The sequence below is a fragment of the Sus scrofa genome, chromosome 4 (genome assembly GCF_000003025.6).
Source record: "Sus scrofa isolate TJ Tabasco breed Duroc chromosome 4, Sscrofa11.1, whole genome shotgun sequence".
In the NCBI taxonomy this organism is placed as follows: domain Eukaryota; kingdom Metazoa; phylum Chordata; class Mammalia; order Artiodactyla; family Suidae; genus Sus; species Sus scrofa.
Genome location: NC_010446.5, coordinates 110,851,559 through 110,875,373, shown reverse-complemented (window position 1 = coordinate 110,875,373; position 23,815 = coordinate 110,851,559). Strand labels below are relative to the sequence as shown.

Here is a 23,815-nt window from a genome sequence, read left to right as displayed (position 1 = left end):
GAACTTCCACATGCCACTGTCCTGGCCAAACAAAAACAAAAACAAAAACAAAACAAAACAAAACAAAACACCGCCACCACAACAAATTTAAAAAGGAAAAAGAAAAGTATTCTAACTCAGGCAGGAGAGGAGGAATCTTGAGCTGAGGTAATCTGGGGACTAAAATGTGTAGGCACACTCAAGTCTCAAGATGGAGAAGAGAGTAGAGGTTCAGGGAGAGAGTCCAACCTTAGGACCCAAACTTCTACAGTCCAAACAGGCATTTATCGGAGGTGCCAGCTTCCAAGCCAGTAATTACACTAAAAGGCCTCTGCCTCGCCTTAGGTGTGCCCTTTAACATAAGGAGGAAACAGGCACTCACTTTTCTTTCATAGGGCAAACAAGAGCCCCTGCAGAGCAAGACAATTGATGAGAAAGCACAACACCTCCAACAAGCGGACCCGACCTGGACACAGCTCGAGAGGCCCGCGTCCACCTATCCCGCCCTCCTCCCGCGGCCCCGCCCTCCTCCCGCGGCCCCGCCCTCCTCCCGCGGCCCCCCCCCGCCCCGCCTCCTCCCGCGGCCCCGCCCCCCCCCCGCCCCCCCTCCTCCCGCGGCCCCGCCCTCCTCCCGCGGCCCCGCCCTCCTCTCCGCGGCCCCGCCCTCCTCTCCGCGGCCCCGCCCCCCACACAGCAGCTTCCGGCGAGAGGCGGGGCGTCCGCACGCTCTGCTGCGCCTGCGCGGGAAGGGCGGGCCGGCGCGCCGGGGTAGTGAGTCGGTCTCGCAGACTGCTGTGGCCCGAAGTGCATTTCCCTTAGTGTTGGTCCAGGAGGAGGAAAGATGGTGCTGGATCTGGATTTGTTTCGGGTAGATAAAGGAGGGGACCCAGCCCTCATCCGAGAGTCGCAGGAGAAGCGCTTCAAGGACCCAGGACTAGTGGATCAGCTGGTGAAGGCAGACAGCGAGTGGCGACGATGTAAGTACAGAGACTCGCGGAGTATCCCTGGATCCTAACCCCAGCTACATCTCTCGGATCTCGATACTGCTCCTGAGGCCATAGCTTCCACCCCTTGTCAGACCCCCTCCTAGGTTTCGGTGGCTCGGAAGCTCTCCCTATCACCCAGGGAGCCGGGACGGTCCCCACCTTTCCCTTCCCCCGGGGCGGTAAGACCTCCCTTCCCGGCGTGCGGGGCGCGGATCCCTGCTCCTGAGTCTGTGGGAAAAGAGCATGGCGCATGCGCGTTAAGAGCTGTCAAGCCTTCCGGCCGCAAGGGTAACCCAGAGAAAGTCGGGGCAGATTTTGTTGGGTAATGGGGGAGATTGCTCCCCTTTCCTAACACTTCTCTGTTTGGTCGCCTCCGGTCTTTTTATCTTCAGCAAAGCCAGAGTGGTCCCTATTTTGATAGACTCACAGGCTCCAGTCTGAGTCACATCTGCAGCGCAGTAGGTTCACTCCTCCCATATTGGAGGCATTTGGGGATTTTGGAGGCCGCTACTGGCTAAAAGCAGTGATCGCAGAGCTTTGGGGAAGGCAATCCCCCTGAACTGTGGGCAGTCCTTTAAGAACCGACCATGGGCTTCCATGGTAGATCAGACGTGGGCAGAGGGATGCGGTGAAGCAAGAAAAAACTCGTAATTACTGAGGCTGTTTAATTGTGATTTGTGGAAGTTTTCCGGAATAGACGTTGATGGAGTTGGGCTACAACCTGGAACTGATCCGGACATCTTTCGTGAGGCTAAATAAAACCATAGCACCCTCTGCCTATCAATCTTTGCCTAGATTAGTTGGAGTAGTCACTAATTGGCCGGATGCTGTCAAACACGTGGTTTATTTTGTCTGATGCAATAGGTCTGCAACCCGCTGAAACCCAGGTTTATGACGGCGCCCTGCAAAGTCAGTCACTGTCCCAAAAGGTGATGGATTTCTCTTAGGAAAGTTGATTTCCCTAAATTTATGTGTCACCCGGGTAGGGAAAGAGCTGAAGGAAGAATTGGAACATAAGGATATTGGGTACCAGGAGAATATTTGTTCAGCTCAGATTGTCTGCTGATTCTATGTATCACAGTCAAGTCCCTTGTGGAGAGATCCCACCACCTGAATCTGAATCTGAAGTTTTGAGTTGCAGTGGAATTAAATTAAATGGAAGGGGGAAAAACTAGACTGGACACTGTTTTACTGAGTCAGAAGTCTGAAGTAACAAATTTTTCTAGCAGTCTAGCCATTGTCCAGCTACTAAATGATTTTGAATGTCTCTTGTGTATAATGTACACGTCTGTGAGAAGTTCTGTCTTTTGCCTGAGGATTGGCTGTGTAGTGAGGAGATGAATTCTTCAGGGACAGTGTTGTGTTTTAGTCATCTGTATGTCAGTACCCAGGGTATACACATACATATATGGGGTATAAATATACACATGTGTACAAATAATCCCAGAACCTAGCATTGCACATGGTAGGCTTGACAAAAGTTTGTTGAATTCATGAATATCTTCTGTGCTCAGGGCACTTTGCTTTTCCATAGGAAGAAGCAATTGATGTGAAAAGCCACTGAAGTTCCCATTGTGGCTCAGCAGGAACTTCACTTTGTCACAGAGACTATATGGGGTTCTTAATCCACTGAGCCATAATGGGAACTCCACTTTTTGTTCTTTTCCATTATGGTTTATTATAGACTATTGAATATAGTTCCTTGTGCTCTACATAGGACCTTGTTTAGTGATTGGTTCTTTTTCGTTGCTATATAGTACTTCGATATAGAAATATACCAACCAATTCTGCTGATATTTGGATTGTTACCAGTTTAAGGGTAATAGGAATCAGATGCTGTGAACATTGTATCTTTTTGTGGACATAAGCACCCCTTTCTGTTGAGTACCTACCCAGGAATGGAATTGCTAGGTCATAGGGTAGGCACCTGTTAAGATTTAGTAGATATTACCAAATAGCTTTCTTTTTTGTTTGTTTGTTTTTTTGTCTTTTTTTTGCCGTTTCTTGGGCTGCTCCCGTGGCACATGGAGGTTCCCAGGCTAGGGGTGTAATCGGAGCTGTAGCTGCCATCCTACGCCAGAGCCACAGCAACGAGGGATCCGAGCTGCGTCTGTGACCTACACCACGGCTCATGGCAACGCCGGATCGTTAACCCACTGAGCAAGGGCAGGGACCGAACCCGCAACCTCATGGTTCCTAGTCGAATTCGTTAACCACTTCGCCACGAAGGGAACTCCCCCAAATAGCTTTCCAAAGTGGTTGCAGTAATTGATACTCCAACCAGAAATATATGAGTTTCAGTTGCTCTGCATCCTTGCCCTTGATATTGGCAGTCCTTTTAATTTTAGCCATTCGGATGGATATATAGTGATATCTCATTGTGGTTTTAATTTGCATTTTCCTGATGACTACAGACATATTGAGCACCTTTTCATGTAATACGTATTAGCATTTGGACAGCCTGTTTGGGGAGAGGTCTATTCAAGCCCGTTGACCAATGTGCATGTTTTTTTCTCATTTCGTAGGAAATTTTTATCTATTGTGTAGACAAGATCTTCTCTAGTTGCATATATTGCAGATATTTTCTCCCAGCCCGATTTGCTTTTTTACGTTCTATCTTTTAATGAATAGAAATTCTTGATTTTATTGATGTCTAATTTATTGATTTCTTTTCTTTTATAATTTGTGCTTATGTTCTGTTTAGGAAATCTTTTCATTCCCAAGGTACTGAAAAGATTCTCCAACTTTTTTTTCTAGAGGTTTTATTATTTTACCTTTCACATTTAGGTATATGATTTATCTTACATTGGTGTTGGTATATGATATGAGATAGGTATCAAAGTTCATATTTTTAAATGTGGAAATCTAATTGCTTGTGATAAAATACAGCAAGCTAGGAAAGGAAAGGAACTTCCTTAGTCTGAGAGTAAGTATTTATCGAAAATCCATAGCTAACCTTATTCTTAATGATGAAATATTGAACGCTTTCCCCATGAGGTTGGGAACAAGAGAAGGATGTCTGCTATCACCACTTGTAATCGACTTAATGTTGGAGGTTCCAAACAGTACGAAATAAGGCAAGAAAAAGAAATAAAAGATTGGAACAGAAGAAAAAGTGTCTTTATTTGCAGATGACTTGATTGTATGTGCAGAATCTGAATTGTTAATAGTGAATTTAGCAAGATCACTATATGCAATATACAGAGTCAATGCTATTTCTACATACAAGTAACAATTACAAAGCATCTGAGGGAGTTCCCTTTGTGGTTCAGCAGTTAATGAACCCAACTAGGATCCATGAGGATGAGGGTTCGATCCCTGGCCTCACTCAGTGGGTTAAGGATCCATCGTTTCTGTGAGCTGTGGTGTGGGCCAGCAGCTGTAGCTCTGATTCGACCCCTAGCCTGGGAACTTCCATATGCTGCAGGTGCAGCCCTAAAAAGCCAAAAAAAAAAAAAAAAAAAAGAATCTGATACCTACAAATATATTTAATAAATGACATTCAAGATTCTTACACTGAAAACTATGGAACATGGCTAGGAGAGATTAAAAATAATGAAGGGATATGCTATATTCATTGATTGAAACATTCAACATTGTTAGAATATTGTTTTTAAGTTGTTATATTTTTCATTTATTTCCCAGCCCCTAGTAAGTTATTTTCTATTATATTCCCAACACAGGGCCTTGCCAATAGGCAGGATTAAATTTAATTTTTTTTTAAATTTATAGATAGATACAGATTTATAGAAAGTGATAAAAATTGTACAAGAGGAGTTCCCGTCGTGGCACAGTGGTTAACGAATCCGACTAGGAACCATGAGGTTGCGGGTTCGATCCCTGCCCTTGCTCAGTGGGTTAACGATCCAGCGTTGCCGTGAGCTGTGGTGTAGGTTGCAGACGCGGCTCGGATCCCGAGTTGCTGTGGCTCTGGCATAGGCTGGCAGCTACAGCTCCGATTAGACCCCTAGCCTGGGAAACTCCATATGCCGCGGGAGCGGCCCAAGAAATAGCAAAAAGACAAAAAAAAAAAAAAAAAATGTACAAGAGGTCCTTCACCCATTTCCCCCAGTGATAACATCCAATATAAGTGGTACAATGTCAAAACCAAGAAATTGACATTGCTGCAATCCACACACCTTATTCAGATGTCATGAATTTTACACGTACCCCTTTGTGTGTGCCTGTAGTTCTCTGTGATTTTGTCACATGTGTAGATTTGTGTGACCACTGCTACACTCAAGATACACAACTGTTCCATTATCACAGAAATCCCTCTTGCTGCGTCCCTTTGTAGGCCACTCCCTTTTCCCTGCCACATCTCATCTCTGCCAACCACTAGTCTTCGCTCCATCCCAATATCAGTGTGAATAAGTGAATGAGAAAGTAGTTGTATGATTCATGGTGAAGTTTAGTTCAAATCTAGCTTACTTAAAGTTTGACAAAACCTTAAAGAATAGCTCATCTCTAGTCATCATTTTACCTGTCCAAAACTTGATTTTTTACCATATTGTTGCTGAAGCTTAGATTCCAAAAGTCCAACTTTTGCTAATCAGGTTAGACTGATGAATCAGAATACCAAGATGTTCATTTGGGCCAGAATAGCTCTGTAGGCTGATGAGTGCACTGTCTTCCTCAAAAGAACCCAAAGAAACTGAAAGATTCTCAAGGCTGCCAGATAAGCATTGTGTCAAAGCAAAGGGAACAATGTTAACCATTTTTAACAAAGAGGTGCAGTGACCAAGTTGATGGAAATAGAAACACGATGGCCTTTGTTCGGGATTCTGGTGCATACCACATAGTTTCTTTAAATGAATTTTAAGGTAATTGAACAGGTCATAGTTACTGGAATGTTTTCCAGATTTCTCCAATGTGTTACTCTACAGTGGTATCATCCAGGTTATGATACTTTTTAATTTCAACCCCAGAATGGCCTTTTCATTGTCACCAACATCCCATTGTAGTCACCAGTCTATGTCAACTAAATTTGGGTCTCTAGAGCTGTAAGATTTCACACCCTCGTAAGGCAGATCCTTTAGCTCTAAGGAGAGCTAAGATCGACCCTAAGGAGCCATGGTTAGGAACGGAGGTCTCTTCATTATGTGCTCATCTTTGGTATATTCTCGGGTTCTTTATTCTTCAGGCAGATTTCGGGCAGACAATCTGAACAAGCTGAAGAACCTATGCAGCAGGACAATTGGAGAGAAAATGAAGGTAAGAGAAGTGAGAACAGCCTTGAGAGCTTGAGCAGAGATAGTCAACCTTATTCTTAGTTAATACATAATTTCTAACTTAGTGTTTAATTCTACAGGATACTGAATTTCTTACCATAGGAGGAAGAGTATTTTTAAGAGGCAGGAAGGCAGGCCAGGAGGGAACTAAGACACACTTTCAAGGATCCAAGTATGTCTTAGTCTGTTCAGGCTGCTGGAACAGAATCCCATAAACTGGGTGGCTTATAAACAACAGAAATTACTTCTCCCAGTTCTGGAGGCTGAAGTCCAAAATCAAGGCGCCAGCAGATTGGTGAGGGACCACTTCCTGGTCCATAGTCTTCTTGCTGGGTTCTCATATGGTGGAAGGAACAAGGGAGCCCTCTGGGGTCTCTTCTGTAAGGGCAGTAATCCCACTCATGAGGACTCTGTCCCCCTGACCTCTCACCTCTGAAAAACCCCACCTCCAAAGACTGTCACATTGGGGATTAGGTGTGAACATACGGATTTGGGGTGGGGGGAGGCACAAATCTTTAGTCAATTGCAAGATAAGATTCTTGCCACACAGTCATTCAGTGTCTATTCTGTTCGTATAATATTATTTCCACCAGTAATCCTTTCCAGTTATTTCCTGAGCTCAACCCACAGTGCCAGAAAACTTTCCTTATAGCATATGTCAGATTCTTCACCCCAGTGTAGTCGTGCTCTTTAATGAAAGTACACAAATATGGAGTCCAAATCCTAGACTGTTGGTTGTATGACTTTAGGCTAGTTAACTTCTGAGCCTTGGGTTTTTGGCCTGAAATGACTTGACACCAATTTTTGGACTGGAATTGCGAGAACTACCCTTTTTAAATATAGAAAACCTGGCATAATACCTAGAATGTTGTAGTTAGTTAGTAATTGCAAGTAACAATGCTTGGCAAGTAGTTCCTGACCTTCATCCAGAAAGTGTTTCCTGTCCTTGAAGAATGTTACACGTTTCAGCTCAGCCTTACTTTGTCAACCAGATTAGTTCATGTTGTTAATCTTTCTTCAAAAACGCCCTTTAAGCCCCTTAATCGTTTAAAAATATATATTAAATGCACTCTACAGTCTGTCTCATTTTTAAGTTTTAAGCCTCTAAACTAAAGCAAAAATTTATGAAATTTTGGAACCGGAACCAGGGAAGAATGTAGCCAAAAGATTCCCTTGGGATTTTAGCACCTTCTCCTTCATGATAGTCTGCATCCTTCTCTTTAACACTGTTTCATTACACTTCCACTTCCAGCATGTGGCAGGCTATAGAAATTGATATCAATAATCATACAGTTTTCTTCCTATGGGACTCTCAACACTAAGTCATTTGCATGTCAGAGGCCTCATAATGATGTTAATTTCCACATGGACCCCTGTCTTTGTGTTCTTTGGGGCATATGTACAGATAGTGCCAGCTCAATATTTTTTTTTTTTAGCAAAAGGATGGGGGTGTTTTCACCTGCATTTACATTCTTAGATTCCCTTTAAAGTGGGCCTTGCAAGGAGTGCTTTGGTTTTGGTCTTTGCTATAAACCTGAAGTGGAGGTAGCACATTTGTCAGCCCTGTGGAAAGGGCAAGAGGGTAGGCTTAGGAAATTAAGGAGCTTGTCTAAAACTGCGCCAGAAATTAGTTTCAGGAGTTCCCGTTGTGGCGCAGTGGTTAACGAATCTGACTAGGAACCATGAGGTTGCGGGTTCTATCCCTGGCCTTGCTCGGTGGGTTGAGGATCCGGCATTGCCGTGAGCTGTGGTGTAGGTTGCAGACGCAGCTCGGATCCTGCGTTGCTGTGGCCCTGGTGTAGGCCAGCAGCTACAGCTCCGATTCGACCCCTAGCCTAGGAACTTCCATATACTGTGGAAGCGGCCCTAGAAAAGGGAAAAAGACAAAAAAAAAAAAAAAAAAAAGAAAGAAAGAAAGAAATTAGTTGCAGAGCCAGAGCTTGAACTCAGAACTTGAATTCACTGCCCTGAGGGATTATCAGAGAGCAGGAGGGCCTTGGCTGTCTTGGCTACCCAATGCAACGTCTTTATGTTTTCCGACTTTCCCAACTTTTAAAAATGCTTTTACTTAATTCACTGACGGGTGTGAGTTGGGTTTTGGTCAGAACCCTGACTTCTCGCTTTGGTGGATGAAATGGCTAGTAAAGCTTTAGGACATTGAACATGATTTCTGCATATTATTTTACTTATGCTTGCGAAGCAGACCCTAATGCTTCTCAGCTTATTTTTTTTATATGTGTTTTGCCGAGGTCTTATGTGGCTTGAAATATGGACTTTGATAATTTTATCTCTTTCAGTTTAGGAAGAATTTGACTCTTAAAAGTATCATCTCCACGGCTCTGGACAGGATTAGAAATGATGACTTGGCAGACTCTCAAGGAGAGAAACAAAGGGGAAAAAAAATCTAGCCCTGGGTACACCCCTGCTCTGTTGTCAAGCTGCATTTGATTGCTTTAAACTTAGTTCCAAATTCTGTAGCTCTTTTCCTCAAAAATTGTGTTTCTCAGAGCTCCCACTATGGTGCAGTGGGTTAAGAATCTGACTGTGGGGAGTTCCCGTTGTAGCGCACCAGAAACGAAACGAATCCGACTAGGAACCGTGAGGTTTCGGGTTCAATCTCTGGCCTCGCTCGGTGGGTTAAGGATCTAGCATTGCTGTGAGCCATGGTGTAGGTCGGCAACTGTAGCTCCGATTCGACCCCTAGCCTGGGAACATCCATATGCCTCCGGTGTGGCCCTGAAAAAACAAACAAACAAAAAGAATCCGACTGTTGGTGGCTCGGGTTACTGCAGAGGCATGGGTTCAATCCTGGCCTCACCTGGCTCAACGAGTTAAAGGATCCAGCACAGCTGCAGCTTGGATTCAGTCCCTAGCCCCGGAACTGCCACATGCCACAAGTGGGGCTATTTTTCTTTTTTTTTTTCCATTTAAAAAAATGTGTTTTTTTGGCTCCCTAATATTCTATCATCCCATCCATTTTTTTCTCTTCAGCCTCAGGCTTCAAAGCTAGGGTTGTTCTTAGCAGGTAGAGGAGGATTCACGAATTGACATGCAAGCATCTGCCCAGCACTGAGCATTTTCGCATGTTCTCAGGGCATAACTATTCTGCGTCCACATCAGACATTTTTCTTCTCGAATTCCTGATGGCATCAACCCTCTCCCCTGCAATGGGTAAATCAATCTGTCCAGAATCAGAAAGCTAGAACGTGGCAGGACAAGGACTTGAGATACTGATTTCTTGCTTCCAATTTACTAATTTTCCTCCCAATTTACTAATTTTTAAAAATTTTACTAATTTTTCAAAAGATGTGCTATATCTTTTAGAGACTAAGTTGTGCAGAAAGTTCTGTGATTCGTTTATATATATATTAGTTGAGCATGCACTTTTAAAAACTCTTATCAGAAAATTTCCTTTATAATTCATGTGTTGTTATTTGTTTTTGTTTTTGTTTTTTTCTGTAGAAGAAAGAGGCAGTAGGAAATGATGAGTCCCTTCCAGAAGATGTATTAAATCTTGATGATCTTACTGCAGACACTTTAACTGTAAGTTATTGTCCTTTTCTAGGTTGGCCTTTCTGTTCTTTTATCTTAATTTCCTTCTAAGCAAATACTGACAGTCTGTGGCATCCTTGAATTTCTGAAGCTGGGAAATGTCCCTACCCACTCTTGTTAATCTGTAAAGTTGAATATTAGACAGCACAGATGGAGACAGGTGGAGTGGAAAAGTCAGAGTAGGAAGAAGAGAGAAAAAAAAAAAAAAAGGACTTAAACTATGTTTGGTTTATGTAATAACTCCATTCCCACAGAGTCAAGGAATTTTTTGATTTATTGTAATTCACTAAATATTCACTGCCATGCACCTTGAGCAGTAATTTTCAACTTTTTAAGTCACTGAACCCTTTCTTAAAACCCGCAACACAGGACTTCCCATCAAAACTTTCAGCGTTGTCTCTGCAGTAGCTCTTGTCTGGTTTGATCCCTGGCCCAGGAACTTCCATATGCCGCATGTTTTAAAAAAAAAACCCAGCGGAGTTCCTTTCGTGGCGCAGTGGTTAACAAATCCAACTAGGAACCATGAGGTTGCGGGTTTGATCCCTGGCCTTGCTCCGTGGGTTAAGGATCCAGCGTTGCCGTGAGCTGTGATGCAGGTTGCAGACGCAGCTCGGATCCCGAGTTGCTGTGGCTTTGGCGTAGGCCGGCAGCTACAGCTCTGATTTGACCCTTAGCCTGGGAACCTCCATATGCTGCGGGAGCAGCCCAAGAAATGGCAAAAAGAAAAAAACAAACAAAAAAACACAACACAAAAGCATAGCAGGAGCATAAACCCGAAAAAGCCCAGTTGCTGTTCTAGAAAGGGTTGGGTTGGGGGTGCTATTCCTGTCCTCCCCTACCTTGTAAGGGCTCCCCCGCCCCGCAAGAAATCAGTGCAATTTGAAACACCTGCAGTAAGAAATACAAACTAAGCTTAAAACAAAGTCTCTTGCTCCTGATAAATTTGTAATTGTCCTAGAGCACAGTTAAACGGAGTACATATTAGGGTGTTAAATTGGTTTAATCGGGAGTATCAGGAAGTGCAAGTTAAGGGAAAGAGATCTTAAGAGAGCTATGGTGTTAAAACTCCTGGAGTTCTCTCATGGCGCAGTGGGTTAAGAATTCGGCATTGTCTCTGCAGCTGCCCAGATCACTGCTATGGCGCGGGTTCGATCCCTGGCCCAGGAACTTCTGCATGCTATGGGCACAGCCAAAAAAAATTTTTTTAATTTAAATAAAAAAATAAAACTCCTGAGATAGATAGGAACAAGAAGAGCGGCTGTGTCTGCCTTAGGCATCCTGAAAGAAAATGCCAATGAATTTGTTGGGCAAGACTGTATCTATCCCTCTGTGAAATAAATCACTGTTCTTTGAAAGGCTTCCATGTCAGTTTTTTAAAATGCTATCTATCACTGTGGCCTCGGATGGACTTGGCCTTTTCACCTACAGAACCTCAAAGTCGCGCAAATCAAAAAAGTCCGACTCCTCATTGACGAGGCCATCCTAAAGTGTGATGCTGAGCGGATAAAGCTGGAAGCAGAGCGGTTTGAGAACCTTCGAGAGATCGGGAATCTTCTGCACCCCTCTGTGCCCATCAGCAATGATGAGGTAGGCGTGGGTGACCCAGTAGGCAGCCGCAGCATCGCCTTTCTCCATAGGGAGGTGGCGGTCTGGGCGGGGTACAGTGAAAGCCTGGCTCTCCCTGCAGAATAGAAGCAGGCTCTTTGTCTATGAGCTCTGCCCACCAATTGAGAATTGAAAGAGTCAGATCCCTGCCTGACTGGGGAGAATCAGAGCCAGCAGGTAAGTGGAGACTGCTGGCATGGAGACCTCTCCTAAATCGGGCTGCTGTCCTCCGAGGCGGTGGCGTGTTGCCCTTGGTAGCAGCTAGTGTTGTCAGAGGGATCTGCAAAATCAGCCTCACCCCTCACCCACACCCTGCTGAGAAGCTGCTGGTTGAAGGGAAATCTGCATGATAAAAGTTTCCTGCTGAGCGGGAGCTTCCCTGGCACAAAGCTGCTTGGAGCCCAGCCTTTGTTCCCTGACACCCCAGCCGTGGCAGGGCCCATCTGTGCCTCTTTCATTCATTCCCTGGTGAAGGAACATTAAACCCACCCAGGGCTGGGGTGGCAGACTCCAGAGGTCAGGGCCCCCAGCCCGCCTTCATGTGGCAATAAGAGCCTGGAAAAAAAAAATCTCCATTCTCCTCTGTACCCTAGGCAGTGCGGATAGTCCCGGGGAGGGTTTTCTGTGTACAGGATTTTCAAGGAGTCATTTGAAAGGGTAAGAAAACAAGAGAATACTACAGATTTTTTTGTGTGTGGAAAATCATGACTTCAGTTCCATGGCAAATCACTTCTAGGAATTTATAAATTGTTTCTCTGTTGAGCACAAATTTGCCAGCAGATTCCCTCTCTAGTCTCTGCACATGAGGTCCAAAACCTAGTGTTTGCATTAAGCGGTGGCTTCACAAAGCTCTAGGTGTTTCTTGGAAGAGTTTGGAGAGATGGAGGATGTAAAATTCCGAGGTCACACAGCCTCCTGTCCTGGTCTTGTTTCCTTAGGATGCCGACAACAAAGTAGAGAGGATCTGGGGTGACTGTTCGGTCAGGAAGAAGTACTCTCACGTGGACCTCGTGGTGATGGTGGATGGCTTCGAAGGCGAAAAGGGGGCTGTGGTAGCTGGGAGTCGAGGGTACTTCCTGAAGGTAAGAGGTGGCAACCAGTGGCATTGGTTATAAAGAAAGAACTAGGAGTTCCCGATGTGGCTCAGAAGTTAACAAACTTGACGAGTATCCATGAGGATGCCTCACTCAGTAGGTTAAGGATCCGGCATTGCCGTGAGCTGTGGTGTAGGTCGCAGATGCGGCTCGGCTCCTCTGTGGCTATGGCTGTGGCCGGCGGCTTCAACTCCGATTGGACCCCTAGCCTAGGAACCTCCATATGCTGTGGATGCGGCCCTAAAACGACCAAAAAAATTAAAAAATCAAAATTAAAAAAAGAAATGCAGAAAACATAACCTACTTAAAGAGGCCTGCAAATCCACCACTTGTACTCGCCTTTCCACTGCAACCTTAGTGGCAATTTGATGCAGTTCTCTTTCTAAGGCAGGCGAGTGCTTATCAGGATTCTCTAGAACAAAAGCCACTGAGTGATCCTCCATAATGAATATAAGTTTTGCTGACTGAATTAGAACAGTCTCTGCCTTTAAGAAGCTCAGTGTGATTGGACAGACAAGTAACAAAAAATCAAAAACCCACTGTGAACCAGTGCTGTGCTGTGAGTAGCCCAGAGTGCATGAGAGCGGGTAGGCCGAGGCAGCAAGCCCGGATTAGCTGGGACAGGGGGCAGACGAATTCAGGCAAGACTTCCAAAAGGACATGGTAAAGTAACTTTGGCAGTGCCATCCTTAATATACACATACATAGGCATGCTCTGCAGATACAGATGAATCTAGTGTTTTAAGAATTAGCACAAGACTCTCCCTGGGTGAATAATCCTTTCCCCTTGGCTTGGTATCTAGAAGGGAATTCTCTTCAGCTGATGTTAAGAAAGAGTCTCTCAGTGTTCTTGCCATGGCACAGTGGGTTAAGAATCTGCACAGAGTTCCCAAGGTGGTTCAGCAGTAAAGAACCTGACTTGTATCTATGAGGATGCGAGTTCGATCCTTGGCCTCGCTCGGCTCTGGCATTGCCGTGAGCTGTCGTGTAGGTCACAGATGCAGTGCATGTGGTTGTGGCTATGGCATGGGCTAGCAGCTGCAGATTCGACCCCTAGCCTGGGAACCTCATATACCACAGGTGCAGCCCTAAAAAGCAAAATAAATAAATAAATAAATAAATAAATAAATAAAAGAATCCAACTGCAGCTGCAGAGGCACAGGTTTGATTCCCTTCTCGGTGCAGTGGGTTAAAAGGATGTGGCATTGTCCCCGTGTAGGTCAAAGCTGCAGCTCAGATTCAGTCCCTGGCCTGGAAACTTCCATGTGCCTTGGGTGCAATCCTAAAAAAAACCAAAAAACAGAAAGAAAGAGTCTCTTCAGTCAATTATTTGCATCCGTGGTCTTTGTGGCTTCCTATGTGCCCCCAGGTGCCTCTGGGTGTAAATGATGCCAGCAGGTGAATGTGATGGCGGCAGAACCCAGTCACCCAGTGCTGTGTCTCTGCTCCTGTAGGGGGTCCTGGTGTTCCTGGAACAGGCGCTCATCCAGTATGCCCTTCGCACTTTGGGAAGTCGGGGCTACACTCCCATTTATACGCCCTTCTTCATGAGGAAGGAGGTCATGCAGGAAGTGGCACAGCTCAGCCAGTTTGATGAAGAACTTTATAAGGTGAGTAGCCTGGGGCGGTATGGCACAGTGACCCCTTAAGGTATGAAGTTCACCTTCAGAGACAACGGCAGTGCTGTCCAGCAGAGCTGCCTGTGTTGATGGAAATGTTGTGTGTCATGGCTGCTGAGCATTTAAAATATGGCTAGTGTGACTGAGGAAGTAAAATTTAATTTTTATCCATTGTAATATAAACGAGCACCTGTGGCTGGTGACTAATAGAGCCTATTTTATCTTTCCCCAGATGATCAATGTGATGCATCTAAATTGAACATGCTTTATTTAGTGCCAAGAGCTTAGAAAAGAAGCGCATACATTATTATTAAGCCTGGCTCTGCAGAAAGGAGTCTGAATAGTATCCATGAGGACACAGGTTCAATCCCTGGCCTCTTTCAGTGGATTAAGGATCCGACATTGCCGAGAGCTGTGGTGTAGGTCACAGATGCGGCTTGGATCCCACGATGCTATGGCAGGCTAGCAGCTACAGCTCAGATTAGACCCCTAGCCTGGGAATCTCCATATGCCAAGGGTGTGGCCCTAAAAAGACAAAGAAGTAAAAAAAAAAAGATACAATGAACTTTGTCCTGTCTATAGCCTTTTTTTTTTTTTTTTTTTTTGCGTTACCTTTTTAGCTGAATACCAAAGTAATTCTTCAAAGATTATAACCCTAGACTAACCTCTGAGCACCAAGAGAGCAGAAACTGTCTCCTTTCGCCCAGCATTGGCCAAAAGGACTTGGCTCGTACTAAATGCCTAACAAACATGTGTCAAGTGGATTCATTTATATTGCTATCAGCTCAGATTTTATTGTACACCTGCCATCATTGGCCATTATGCATCATTTGAAAGCATTTCATTTATTAGTAAAAATAGTCTCAAAATATTTAATCTCCTCTTGCGTTTCTTTGCTCTCTAGTAGCGACCCCGTTTGGGGCTGTGACCCATCCCTTCCCTCCTCTTTGTAGCATCCCCTGCTCACTCTGGGGCAGGGATTGAAGAAAATCGCTCCTCTCATCTCTCAGACTGTCATTGTGGTTACTTGCTCAGCTGAGGTCCTCCTCCCTCCCGCTTCACTGGTAAATATTACCCTCCTCCTACAGGTGATTGGCAAAGGCAGCGAAAAGTCTGACGACAACTCCTACGAGGAGAAGTATCTGATTGCCACCTCTGAGCAGCCCATTGCCGCCCTCCACCGGGACGAGTGGCTTCGGCCGGAGGACTTGCCAATCAAGTATGCTGGCCTGTCCACCTGCTTTCGCCAGGAGGTGGGCTCCCACGGCCGCGACACCCGCGGCATCTTTCGAGTCCATCAGTTTGAGAAGGTGAGTTGATAGGTCCAGGTGAGGAACGGGACCCTTCCCGCCATCTCTCAAGGGTGGTGAGACGCGAGGCGGGATCAGGAGGTGCCCATCCCCACCCTGCTCCGGCCTTTCCCCTCGTTGCCTCCAGCCGTGTTTCTGGGGAGGAGCCTGACAAGCCCTTGGTGGAGCGGCCCTGAGCACGGACACTGGAAACGGGCTGTCTGAGTCCCAAGGCCGCTCCACCACCTGCCCGCGGCATAGCCTTGAGCAGGTGGCTCAGCCTCTCTGCTCTTTCCTCCTCTGTGAAAGGAGCCTAATAGGAGTACCTACCTCAGCAGGCTACTCTGAGGATTCAGTTAGTTACCGTGTGCGGGGCATCCACAGCACCTGGCACGTCTGTGGGCAGCTCTCAGCCTTGTTCTTGCTGCGGCCCAGCCCGTCCATCTCAGCCTATCCCTCTCGCCAGGGGGGGGCGCACCCGACTCGCCGCGGTGTAGGACTAGGTCTTGGGTTCATAGCGCGGATATCTCCAGGGCAGCCTGCGGTTTCTTCACCCTGCCCCGGGGTCGCTGTCTGCCTGGGTTCCTCTTTGCAGATTGAACAGTTTGTCTACTCATCGCCACACGACAACAAGTCCTGGGAGATGTTTGAGGAGATGATCGGAACCGCGGAGGAGTTCTACCAGTCCCTGGGGATCCCCTACCACATCGTGAATATCGTCTCAGGTACCGGCCTCCCTTTCGTGCAGCGGCAAACACCACCCCACCCGCTAGAGCTGCCGCACGAAAGAAATCGCTCCCAGTCCAATTAATTGCCCATGTTAATTAAAATATCACACTCTTCTCCCTTGGGAGTTTCCAGCGATGAGAATATCTGGGTATGATTTCACCTCTGGGGATAGGATGTGAATTAAAGCATTCTTTGGCTTTGCTGAAGGTCAGTTCTGAAATCCTATTCCTCCTCCATGAATCCTAGGGGGTTTTTCCTTACAGGTTCTTTGAATCATGCTGCCAGTAAGAAGCTTGACCTGGAGGCCTGGTTTCCGGGCTCGGGAGCCTTCCGTGAGTTAGTCTCCTGTTCTAACTGCACCGACTATCAGGCTCGCCGGCTCCGAATCCGATACGGGCAAACCAAGAAGATGATGGACAAGGTAGGTGCCCCCCCACCCGGGCGGCGGGAGGAGGCCTTCAGCTCGGAGTAGATCCAACCCGTTGCTCGGTCCTTGGAGGAGGGTATCTCCCAGCGTCTTGGGCACATCAGAGCTTCTCGTCCAGACCAAGAAGGGAATCTGAAGATGACTTCACTGTGTCAGGGCTGAGTTTTTTAAGGTAGAAAACTGAGTCTAGCTCTATTCTGTAAAGTCATGCCAGCTTTTTGCTTCTTGGCTGTGTTTTTCACAACTCCAGATAAAGAGTAACCCCATGTCTACACAGAATAAGTTGGAGGCAGTGCCTTCCTTCTTCTCACCCAAGAAGGTCTGGATTGTAAGCTTATCTCTTCAAACCCAGTTTTCAGGTCTCATATTTTCCAGGTCAGGGACTTGAAAGGGGTTAATCAAAGGGCCCAACTCTCCTCAAAATACTGAGACCTACCACTAGGCACTCATTGAGATGTGAGCAGTCTTCCTGGAGTTACCTAATAGGCAACAAACACCAAACAATTCAAGTTTTAAAGATCAATAGGAGTTCTTGTTGTGGCTCAGTGGGTTAAGAACCTGACTAGTATCCATGAGGATGCGGATTCGATCCCTGGCCTCCCTCAGTGGGTGAAGGATCCAGCATTGCCGTGAGCTGTGGTGTAGGTCATAGAAGTGGCTCAGATCCCGAGTTACTGTGGCTGTGGCCGTGGCTTAGGCTGGCAGCTGTAGCTCCAGTTTGACCCCTAGCCTGGGGACGTCCATATGCCACAGATTCAGCCCTAAAAAGCAAAAAAAAAAAAACAAAAAAGAGAGAGAGAGAAAATGGTAATGGGTAAAACTCTTGCTTGATTTTGGATTTGGATAGTTGCAGTTGGGGGTTCTGGCGCAGTGGCTGGTTCCTGGGCATCTGTGAGACCAGCTCAAGGTTGAGTGTAACTGCTCCCTCTGGGGACCCTCTCCTCACAGGTGGAGTTTGTCCACATGCTTAACGCCACGATGTGCGCCACGACCCGCACCATCTGTGCCATCCTGGAGAACTACCAGACAGAGAAGGGCATCGTCGTGCCTGAGAAATTGAAGGAATTCATGCCGCCAGGTGAGCCCCCCAGCCAGTCTGCCTTCCTCCTCTTCCTTATCTTCACACTCTTCTAAAGAGTGAGCCCTTTCAGAATGGACCAAGTTTTCTTATTCAGACTCTATCTGTCCTCTGGTGCTGGGCATTGCAAGGGGCAAGGTTGAAAAGTAGCCAGTACAGATAGGATGTCTGTTTACATGCAGCTAAAATTCAGACTGGGGGAAAAAGAAGAAATGAAAGCAGTGCCCACTCTTGTCTTGTGGAACTTTCCCCAGAGGTCCCTGGGCTTTGTCTCCTGAGAAACGATGGGTTCTTTGGCTGACTCTTCCCTCCCAGGTCTCCAAGAACTGATCCCCTTTGTGAAGCCTGCGCCTATTGACCAGGAGCCATCTAAGAAGCAGAAGAAGCAGCATGAGGGCAGCAAAAAGAAAGGGGGAGCCAGAGAGGTTGCCCTGGAAAGCCAGCTGCAGAGCCTGGAGGTCACTGATGCCTGAACATTCCTCTGTCCCACCTTGCCAGGCTTTCACTTCCAGCAGCTGGAATCTCCGCCTGCCCACAGGCAGGAAGCCAAGCACGCACGCATCACCCACCCATCCGACTACATTGCTAAAAGGGGAACCATCTGCCACGTACAGTGTGCAGCGTTCCCTTTTCTCGCCTGGCATGAGATCCAATCACTGGTGACTGATGAAACCATGTAATAAAGCATCTCTGAGGGAGTCCAGGACTCCTCCTCAATCTTCTGCCCAGGGCCGGAACCCTGTCTCTCACAGCTCTCCCTGGAACCATAAACGCACCTCTGCTTTTCCTTCTATATGAGGTGGTTCCATTTAGCAAAGACCTTTGAGAAGGTAGGTGAAGGCAGCGGTAGATTCAATAAAAGCTCAAGGGGGAGGTGAAAACTCTCCATCTCAGACACACGGGCGTGCAGGGCAGGGGCAGGATCCTCCTTCTTTGCTTCGCTTCTGCTTTAGTAAAACAGTGAGATGCGGCCAGCTGAGAGGCCCGAGTGATGCAAAAAGGTTCATAGCGCTTCTGTCCCCTGGGAAGCGCACGGTGGAGAGGGAGGGCGGCTATGAGACATCAGGGCACAGAAGACTATATTTAACCCAAAAGAGCCCCGAGATTTCTAGAGCACGAGGCAGGCCTTATTCACAGCTGCTTCTCTCTAGTCATCCCCAGATGGGAGACCAACTGCTTGGCAGCTTGTTGCTGCAACTCCAAAGGATTGATGCAGCCCGGCGGGGGCGGGTGGTGGGAAGATGGGTTTCATCCCTTCTGTGGAGCATCCACCGTTGCCCTAATAGGCAGTTCTCCCTTTCTCTGGGCAGAATGATGTTTAGGCTCTTTATTTCCCTGCTGCCTTTCATCTGCAATCTACAAACACATCACTTTAATAACACCTTCTGTTGGTTTAGTGCTTCTCCCCTAGGAACCTAAAATACTTCCTATAGGTGATCTCTTTGATCTTTTGTGACAGTCCCAGACGGGAGGGTGGGAACCTGATTCAACCTCTTCCATCATTGGGAAGGCAGTACGAGGTGGCTGAGGGAGATGAGAGAGCATGACCAGTGGAAGCCAGGAGTCCTGACTCCTCAGCAGGGCTTGACGCTTGCTGCGTTTCTTGGGGAGGATGAGTACAGGGCTCTGAACTGGTCTGTCACTTAGGAGCTTTATTTCATCTTCTTTGGTCCCTGAGCAGCAGCTTCCCCCAGCAGGGGCTCAGCACCCAGAAAAGAGGCCAGGGGCTTCATTTTTCACTGGGGGCTTGGGCTGATCCTATGAATCCTGCTACTGGAAACCTTGTTCAAAACCGGGGCACCTGAAACCCACAGTGGCTCTTTTGCCACAGGCGGACTCACCAGCCCATCTCTACTGTAGCCAGTGGCCCGGCTCTGGGATAACAAAGCCAGGGCAAGAGAACAAAAGAGCAAGCTGCTCCCATCTATCCAGAAGGACGAGATGTTCACATTCCTGTAGCCTCAACTATTTGGTCTGAAGAAGGGCAGTTCACACAGTGAGCAGGAGGCTGGTTTTGGTCACCGCCACACACTGTCCTTTCCTGTTTGAAAAGCCCATTGGGCTTTGGGGTTAGGAACTTTCCAGTGACCCCTAACAGCCCCATCTAGCCCTAGAGGTCACTGCCGCTGCCTCCTCTGCTCCCCACTCCTACCCTCTTGGCTGCTGGTCCCCATGGCCTCCCTTCCACCAGGAGGCACTGCTTTTCTTGGGGCCCTGAAAGTACTGGGAGGGCAGAAGCCAGGACTCTGAGCCCTGAGGGCCCAAGCCTGGCTCCTGCCCCCCTCCTCCCACCCCCTCCTCACTGACCTACCTACTTCTCACCTGACTAGTTTCCAGACCTGTTTGCACCTGGGACCTGGACATGTGACATTTTTACAGAGGGCCTCTTACCTTGTGCTGCTGGCAGCCCAGCTCCCCAGACCAGGCTCCCCTACCTGCCCTGCGGCTAGGAGCCTGCCTAGTGAAAAGGAGTGAGTGGAGGCCTGGAAAAAGCTGCTCTGTGGATCAGCCAGTCTGTTAGCTGAAAGGCTATACCCACTTCTTCCTGAAGCCGCAGGAGGGAGAAATTGTAACTGCAAAGGAAAGAGCAGGTCATACAGGAGAACACACAAGCAGGAGGCACACAGGCACACACCCTCATTTACCAAGTGCGTGCCCTGTGCGAAGCACGCTTAGGAGCAGGGGTTGCAGAAAGAATGGGACACAGTCCCAGCTGTCTCAGAACTCCCAGTCACTGGGAAAGGTGTGGCTTGCCTTCCTCCAGAGTGAGCTGAAAACCAGGCTCCTTCCCTCCCTGGAGCAGTGGGATGGGGCTGATGTAAGCCTTGTTTAGGGTAGGCCAGCCAGCCTGGAAGCTGAGCGCTGGGAATGGGGCCAGCTAACCTTGACTCCACCCCGGCAGTTGCCTCTGCAACCCACAGCTGATGCCCTCATCCCTGGCACCTTGACCTGCCCCATCTCCAACCTCAGCTACCCAGGTTACCTCAGCAAACAACCCCACAGGCGCAGGGGAGTGAGTCAGAGCCCTGGGTCTCCTACCAACCCTTGGTTCCCACACCCAGGGAATTTAGGGACCAAAATGCAGGTCTGGGTGCTTCAGTTAAGGGAAAGAAGCCACTTTGTCTCTACAGCAAGAGAGAGAACTGGAAGCCAGATTTCCAGAGAGAGGTTTCCAGACATCCAGGCCACTGTGGGGACCCAGTGTGAGACCAAGGGGCCTGTGGGAGCTCACAGTCTCCTGGGGAGTTCAGTTTATCAGCCAAACACCTCCAATGGTGAACTGGCTCCTGGGAACTGACACTTTACTGGTGACCCATCATGCTTTTCCTTCCCTGAAGCGGTTCCGGTTTACCCAGGGTCCTGGGAATGCTGCTTCTCCCCCATACCTCCCACTGGGGCGGCCCTGGCTGCACTCCCAGGATGAGTCTGACAGGCAGAGCGGGAAGGGCCCCAGAGAAATGTACTGCATGTCAGAGCCTGTGCCAGGACGAGGGGCCTGTTCCACTCCCCCAGTCACCTCCCAGCAAGGGGTTCCCCAAAAGCTCCTCCCAGATACACTCGAAAGGGGGCGCTATCCTGCATCTCCAACTGGGGAGGACCTGATGCTGCAGACACAGCAACCTCTGACATCGCCCTTTTAAGAGCCCCCCCCACCAACACCACTCGGAGGCGGGGGTGCGGCGGGCAGGTTCCTGTTGCAGAACCCCAGCAAGTGCGGCTCCTGGTCTGCGGAGAGCAGGAGACTGGACGCCAACCTTGCCAATTCTCAGCCTCTAAGTCCCCGGAGCTGCGGGCCGAAGTGGGCAGCGACCTCTGATTCTGAGAAAACCCTTTCTTTCTAGAGGGAAGTTGCTCTTCGCTGTCCTCATCGGTTGGCTGGAGCGCCCTGCGTTTTGGAGAGCGGTAGGGTCCTTCCTCAGGACCAGGGCTTTCCTCCCCCTACGCAAACCTGCTGTCAGAAACGGTCTGGACAATTATTTTCACTGAGGTGTAAATTGCTAATAAGATGGTGTGACCCTCCAGGGAGACTTTTTTTTTTTTTTTTAACCCTAAAGAAAGGGAAGAATTGAGCTCCCATTTAAAATAGCATTCATCCTCCCCTCCTTCCATCTTGTCTCAGAGAAAAAAAAGTGTTAGGTTTTTTGATTTGTTTGTTTCTACTCTTTCTGCAAAACCAATCCTTGTGCACTTGTGCCCTGGATCTCACAGCCATTCCGAAGCCCTGAGACCCTGTTCTTCAGCAGCTCTCTCTTCAGCCTCCCTCTCCAGTGCCCCCTCTCCCCACCCGTCCCCCTCAAGTGCCAACCTGCTTACACTTCCCCATCATACGGCAGCCTTCCTTCCAGCCTCTGCTGTCAAGTTATAATCCCATCTGGCTCCTCTCCCTCAAAGAAAAATAGACATGGACACTTGTAGTTTCTGCTACCTTAACATTACTGGCCCTCCTAGTCCCCGCCCTTCAGAGGTAAGGTGGTATGTTCCAGACGGAGGGAACAGCATGACGGAGCAGGAAGAAGGCCCGAGTAGCTGGAGCACCAAGAGAGAGGGATGTTAGTTGGGGCTAGAGAAGTGGGCAGGATAAGGAGACAGGGCTTGGCCCTATGCTGGATTCCTCAAAGTTCTGCTCTGCCTCCCAAACCCACCATCTCTCATTGTGCATCTCTGGCTCTGGGCCACCTTCCCCCAACACACACAACATCTCCACCAGGATCCAAACTTTTAAGTCCGAAGTCTAACTCCCTATCTGATCCTTTTCCCAACACCCTCCTTTGGGTATTCAGGCATCCAAAACAAATACCCAGGAGTCACCCTGAACCCACCCGTTCTCTTCCCCGGCAGCCGGCCTCCCACACTCCCTCTGAGGCTCATCACTCAGATCTGCCCCTTGGCAGCCTATTCCTCGGCCACAGGGCCACAGCGCAGGCTCTCCTTCTGGATGGCTACAGCCACCTCCTGCTGGTCTGCCAACCCCAGCGCCTCCTTCAGGTATAGCCTCCCTGCTGTGGCCAGTGGTAGAGCTGATGGTACAGCCATAGCATGCCCTCCCTCTGCCAAAACACTTCAGACAGTTGAGTTCCCTCAACTGCTCAAAGTCCAGACTTCTCGGCCAGATCCAGATTCATCAAACTGTGGCCACAGTTCAGATTAGCAGGCTTTCTGCTCCTCTCGTCCTTACTGTGAGCCCTGCCCCAGCCCCAGGGGACTACTCACCTCTCCCAGCACTGACCACGCTTTGCACCCTCCTTATCTGCTCATGCTGTTCCCTCTGCCCAGATGCCTTTCCTCCTTCCTGTCCCTGAATTCCTCCTTCCCCTTCAAGGTGGGTTTTTTGTTTTTTGGGTTTTTTTTTTTTGTCTTTTTGCCTTTTCTAGGGCCACTCCTTCAGCATATGGAGGTTCCCAGGCTAGGGGTCTAATCAGAGCTGTAGCCCCCGGTCTACACCAGAGCCACAGCAACGTGGGATCTATGCCACATCTGTGACCTACCCCACAGCTCACGGCAATGCCAGATCCTTAACCCACTGAGCGAGGCCAGGGATCGAATCCACAACCTCATGGTTCCTAGTCGGATTCGTTAACCACTGAGCCACAACAGGAACTCCCAAGGTGGTTTAAATGCCACCTCCTTTACAAAGCCTTCCCTAACTTCTCCCACCCTCATACAGAGATATTAATGACTACGTTTCAGAGATCCTATCATGGCTTAGCAGTAACGAACACGACTAGTATCCGTGAGGACATGGGTTTGATCCCTGATTTCACTCGGTGGGTTAAGGATCTGGAGTGGCTGTGGCTGTGGCTGTGGCTGGCAGCTGCAGCTCTTAGTCAACCCCTAGCCTGGGAACTTCCATATGCCCAGGGTGCTGCCCTAAAAAGACAAAAAAAAAAAAAAAATTCTGCAACAGCATTTGTCTCTGTCCACACTGGATGGGTTGCGCCTGAGGCCAGAGCTCCTTATTCATCTGTGTACCTCTCACGCCTAGCCTGCTGCCTGGAGCACGGCTGCAACCAGCCAGGGCTCTCTCCTCAGCCTGCTCTGATAAATTGAATGAAGTTATTGCAGATGTTGCTTTGGGATTTGCTGCTCACAGCTCAGCCCCAGGCCCCATCTCTTCCCTTCTGTGCTCAGGGGTCAAAATGAATCTCAGCTGGATCTTAGGTGGACTGTGGGTCAGTGTCGTGGCTATTGAGCCACCCTCAGTAAAGCAGTGCTGGCACGGTGGGCT

General features: G+C 48.2%; 1 protein-coding gene across 1 annotated transcript; it reads left to right on the top strand.

Moving 5' to 3' along the window:
• On the top strand, nucleotides 662–18,307 carry SARS (seryl-tRNA synthetase). Its single transcript, XM_001925670.7, has 11 exons — nucleotides 662–956; nucleotides 6,109–6,179; nucleotides 9,659–9,739; nucleotides 11,177–11,335; nucleotides 12,292–12,435; nucleotides 13,902–14,057; nucleotides 15,155–15,376; nucleotides 15,951–16,080; nucleotides 16,348–16,505; nucleotides 17,460–17,589; nucleotides 17,905–18,307. Exons 1-11 carry the CDS (start codon nucleotides 821–823, stop codon nucleotides 18,060–18,062), a joined length of 1,545 nt encoding a protein of 514 aa, XP_001925705.4. The 5' UTR covers nucleotides 662–820; the 3' UTR covers nucleotides 18,063–18,307.

Bases quoted from the DNA above. Each gene is read 5' to 3' on its own strand.
- SARS (XM_001925670.7), top strand. From the start codon at position 821: ATGGTGCTGGATCTGGATTTGTTTCGGGTAGATAAAGGAGGGGACCCA. The intron at 11,336-12,291 runs GTAGGCGTGGGT...TTGTTTCCTTAG, and splicing joins TGCCCATCAGCAATGATGAG to GATGCCGACAACAAAGTAGA. The intron at 17,590-17,904 runs GTGAGCCCCCCA...CTTCCCTCCCAG, and splicing joins GAAGGAATTCATGCCGCCAG to GTCTCCAAGAACTGATCCCC.